This window comes from Oratosquilla oratoria, chromosome 40 (genome assembly GCF_046742065.1).
Source record: "Oratosquilla oratoria isolate Oo_2021 chromosome 40, ASM4674206v1, whole genome shotgun sequence".
Lineage (NCBI taxonomy): Eukaryota > Metazoa > Arthropoda > Malacostraca > Stomatopoda > Squillidae > Oratosquilla > Oratosquilla oratoria.
The window spans coordinates 42828456-42833455 of record NC_134816.1 but is presented as its reverse complement, the minus strand read 5'-3'; the positions used below and the strand labels follow the sequence as shown (position 1 = coordinate 42833455).

The window sequence follows — 5000 nt, the reverse complement described above, 5'->3', positions numbered from 1 at the left end:
TTTATTTTTATCTATTCATCTGTTATTTTATTTTATTTTGTTTTAATTATTACTATTGTTATTGTTGATTTGTTCTTATATTTTTTATTTATCATATTATTATTATTATTATTATTATTATTAGTAGTAGTAGTAGTAGTAGTAGTAGTAGTAGTAGTAGTAGTAGTAGTAGTAGTAGTAGTAGTATTTATTTATTTATTTTTCATTTTCATTTATTTATTTCTATGTATTTATTTATTTGATTGATTGATTGATTGATTTGATTTATTTATTTGTTCATTTATTTTATTTGTTTATTTATTTTATTTATTTATTTATTTATTTAATTAGTTATCTATTTATTTATTTTTTATTTTTTTTTATTTTTTAGGAAGTACATTTGATGCCGAAGAAGTGATTTCCAAGTTTCATCTCCCATGTTAATTTTTGTTGTTGTTTATTTGTTTTGTTTTTTTCAGTTTTTGCCTTCGGAAGCAGCTACGCGGTCCTTTTCATCGCACGAGCTCTTCAGGGGATCGGGTCTTCGTGCTCGTCAGTGTCAGGTAGGTCTGCGTTTTACAAAAAAAAAAAAAAAAAAAAAAAAAAAAAAAAAAAGGAAAGGAAAACCCGGCTCCTGTCTTAAGTTCTTCAGCGACCTTCTGGTCATCCTCGTCGTTGTCTGCGTCAGGTAGGTCCTCTCCGTCTTCTACACGACCTACGAGAATGTTCCCCCCCTCCCCTACCCACCCAGAACTGAAAAGGTCCTAATATCGCCTCTGATTGGTCTTCCTCGTACCAGGATCTGACCAATCACAGCGCGCTTCCTGGGGTGTAGTGTGATTGGTTGAAAGATTCTTCGAGGTCGACCAATCAGAGGGCTGGGACGACCGGATACAGAGGGATACTTATACAGGGTGTACCAAAAAATGTAATCTATGATGTAAAAAATAACTAAATGTAATGTTGAATATACACAAGAGAAGGGGGGAGATTTATTTCTAAGTTTATTGTATATTATTTAATTTGAATAATCATACTCATGTCTCCGTCTATAAACACAGCATTTTATTGTCATTCACAGCGTGAGTATATATTTGAGACACCTTGTATATACATATATATATATATATATATATATATATATATATATATATATATATACTCATATATAAATCTCACAGTTTGTATTATATTGAAATAGATTTGTCATCGAAAGAGAAAACAAAACAATAAAAATTTGTTTGGTGTTAGTGGTGCCATCTACGAACACAAAAACAAAACAACTTTGTCTGCGAACTTCAGAACTCCCTCTGACAAAGTCCTCCCCTTTTTTTTTTTTTTTTTTTTGAAAACTATTACATGATTTGAAAAGGGATTTAGTTTTTTTCAATGGGTTTCAGCTATAAAAAAAATAAAGTTTGTTGCATGAAATGAATTGGAATTTAGATTTTTTTTTGGGGGGGGGGCTGTCGGAGGCACCAAAATCTTATAAGTTTTGGGCCTCATACGGTCTCCATCCGACCCTGCTCACCCCCCAAAGAAGTGAACCTATCTCTCCCCCCTCTCCCCCCAAAGAAGCAAATCTCCCAAAGAAGTGAACCTAATTCTACCCCCTTTCCCCCCAAAGAAATCCCCCAAAGAATCGACCCTGTCCCCCCTTTCCCCCCAAAGAAGCTAACCTAGCTCTCTCCCCTTTCCCCCAAAGAAGCGAGAACCTAACTCTCTCCCCCTTTCTCCCCCAAAGAATCGAACCTAACTCTCCCCCTTTCCCCCAAAGAAGCGAACCTAACTCTCCCCCTTTCCCCCAAAGAAGCTAACCTAACTCTCCCCCTTACCCCCCAAAGAATCGAACCTAACTCTTCCCCCTTTCCCCCAAAGAAGCCAACCTAACTCTCCCCCTTACCCCCCAAAGAAGCTAACCTAACTGTCCCCTCGTTCTCCCCAAAGAAGCTAACCTAATTCTCTCCCCTTTCCCCCAAAGAAGCGAGAACCTAACTCTCTCCCCAAAGAACCTGCCTCTCCCCCCTTTCCCCCTAAAAAAGCTAACCTAACTCTATCCCCCTTTCCCCCCCAGAGAATCGAGCCTAACTCTCCCCCCTTTCCCCCCAAAGAGGCAAACTTAACACCCCCCGTTTTCTCCTCAATCTCCCCCAAAGAAACAAACCTAACTCTCCCCCCTTTCTCCCCCCCCTCCTCCTCTCCCCCCAGGCATGGGCATGTTGGCAGAGCGGTATCCAGACGACAAGGAGAGGGGCAACGCCATGGGCATCGCCCTCGGCGGCCTCGCCCTCGGCGTTCTCATTGGTCCGCCCTTCGGGGCATTCATGTTCCAGTTCGTCGGGAAGACGGCGCCCTTCCTCATCCTGGCTGTTCTAGCCCTCGGCGACGGCCGTAAGTTCCCGGGGGACGCTCCTGCTCTTGTTATTGTTGTTGTTATTGTTATTAAAGTTATTGTTTTTGTTATTATCATTATTATCGTTACTATTATTATTGTTATTCATTACTATTATTATTGTTACTATTATTATTATTATTATCATTAGCATCATCATTATTATTGCTATTATTATATTATGTATAATAATATTATCATCGTTATTATCTTTATTATTATTATCATCATCATCATCATCATCATCATCATCATCATCATCATCATCATCATCATCATCATCATCATCATCATCATCATCATTATTATTATTATTATTGTCATCATCATTATTATCATCATTCATATCATTATCATCATCATCACCACTATAATTTTCATCATCACCATTATCACTATTACTATTGGTATTACTATCATATTACCCTTATTTTCTTTCATTTGCCTAACTCTCCCTTCAGCTGAATAAAATCGCCTGGCGGCAACCAATTTGTGTGTACATGTGTGTGTGTATGTGCGTGTGTGTGCGTGTGCATACGAGTATATACTTATTCCCTTAGAAGAAAAAAAATCCCTATATATCAATTTATTTTTCTTCTTCTTCTTCTTCTTTCAGTCTTACAGCTGTTGGTACTTCAGCCAGCAGTTCTGAAGCAGGAACAGGAGGCTCCGACCTTGAAGGAGCTCATGCAGGACCCCTACATCATCATCGCAGCCGGTAAGTGGCGACCTCCCTTCAGGATCTCCCGAACCCCGACGGTGACGACGACGAAGTCCCTCGTATAGGAGGCGTCTGGGGTCGCGGCTACTACCGGCAGGGGAAAGGGAGAGGAGAGGAGGGGAGGGGGAAAGGTGGAGGGAGGGGAAAGGGAGAGGGGAAAGGGGAGAGGGAGAGGTGGGAGGAGGGGAAAGGGAGAGGGGAGAGGAAGGGAGGGGGAGAGGGAGAGAAAGGGAGGAAAGAGAGAGGGGAGGAAGGGAGGGGGAAAGGTGGAAGGAGTGAAAGGGAGAGGGGGAAAAGGGAGAGGAGGGAGGGGAAGGGAAAAGGGAGAGGAGGGAAGGGAGAGGGGAGAGGGAGAGGAGGAGAGGAATGGGAGATGGAAAAAGGAGGGGAGGGAAGGGAGAAGGAAGAGGTGGGAGGAAAGGGAGAGGTGGGGAGGGGAGGGAAGGGAGAAGGAAGAGGTGAAAGGGAGGGGAGAGGGAGAAGGGTAGAGGAAAGGGAGGTCCAGGGAAGGGAAGTAAGAGGGGAAAGGGACGGGAGAGAGGGAGGGAGGGAAGGGAGTGGGGAGAGGGAGGGGAAAGGAGGGGAGGGAAGGGAGAGGGGAAAAGGAGGGAGTGGAGAGAGGGAGGGGAAAAGAGGGGGGGAAGTGAGAGGGGAAATGGAAGGAGAGGGGAGGAAAGGGGGAGAGGAGGAGGAAGGAGGAAGAAAGGACGAGGGGAGGGGAGGGGAGGAGGGAGGGGAAATGGAATAGGAGGTGACAGGGGAGGACAAAACTAAAGAGGAAGGGAAAGGAGAAGAGAGGGAAGGAAGAGAGTGAAGAATGAGGAGGAGGAGGAGAAGGAGAAAGAGGAAGAGTGGAGGAGGAGGGGAAAGGGATGGGATGCAGAGAAAAGAAGCTACATTCCATGAAAAAATAATAACGGGATAATAATTATAATAATAATAACAGTAGTAGTAATAATAGTAGTACTAGTAGTAGTTGTAGAAGTAGTAGTAGTAGTAATGACATTAACCAAAAAATTACCATGAAAATCATAGTAACATAAAAACAAAGGCAGTTAAATGACAGTTAAAAGAACGACAACAACGATAACCTCATTCCCTAAAAAAAAAAAAAAAAAAAAAAAAAAAAAAAATGTATAAAAAAAAAAAGATAAAAAAAAAAAATAAAAAAAAAAAAATGAGGACCTGACCCCGGACTTCGCCCATCTCTCCCTCAGGAGCCATTACCTTCGCCAACATGGGTATCGGGATGCTGGAGCCCTCGCTGCCCCTGTGGATGATGGACACGATGAACGCGCCCGAGTGGCAGCTCGGCGTGGCTTTCCTCCCAGCCTCCATCTCGTACTTGATCGGAACAAACCTCTTCGGGCCCTTAGGTCACCTTATGGGCCGCTGGCTTGCCGCCTTCCTCGGCCTCATCATCATCGGCATCTGTCTTATCTTTGTACGTAGAGGAAGAAGGAGGATGAGACTGTCTCTTAAAGATTTTTATTTATTTACTTGTTTAACTTCATCTATTTGTTTGTCTTTTCGTTTTAGAAGACATGAAAGGATGAGATTGTCTCTTGAAGATTTTTATTTATTAACTTATTTTAACTTCATCTATTTGTTTGTCTGTTTGTTCTAGAAGACGTGAAAGAAGGTTTATGGATTTTTTTCTTAATATAATGACCTTGCATGCATCTCCCTTGTTAAAGCCCTTGGCCCATTTGAATACCTCTATTAGGTCACCCCGCACTCTGCGTCTTTCCAGGGAGTTTAAGTTAAGGTGTCTAAGCCTGTCTTCGTATGGGAAATTTCTAAGCATTTGTATCATTTTGGTCATCCTTCTCTGTACTATAGAACGGAGACCAAAAATGTACCGCATAGTCAAGGATGGGTCTAATGAGTAAAAGCAGCAACGACTGC

At 42.2% G+C, this 5000-nt stretch overlaps 1 protein-coding gene across 3 annotated transcripts in view; it reads left to right on the top strand.

Moving 5' to 3' along the window:
- Positions 1 to 5000, top strand: part of LOC143020827 (synaptic vesicular amine transporter-like) — a 70842-nt gene that overhangs the window by 57917 nt on the left and 7925 nt on the right. For all 3 annotated transcript variants that reach the window (XM_076177640.1, XM_076177641.1, XM_076177639.1), the window contains 4 exons: positions 459 to 542; positions 2188 to 2370; positions 2988 to 3089; positions 4310 to 4536. In XM_076177640.1, coding sequence (XP_076033755.1) covers positions 459 to 542; positions 2188 to 2370; positions 2988 to 3089; positions 4310 to 4536 — 596 coding nt within the window. The remainder of the gene's footprint in view (positions 1 to 458; positions 543 to 2187; positions 2371 to 2987; positions 3090 to 4309; positions 4537 to 5000) is intronic.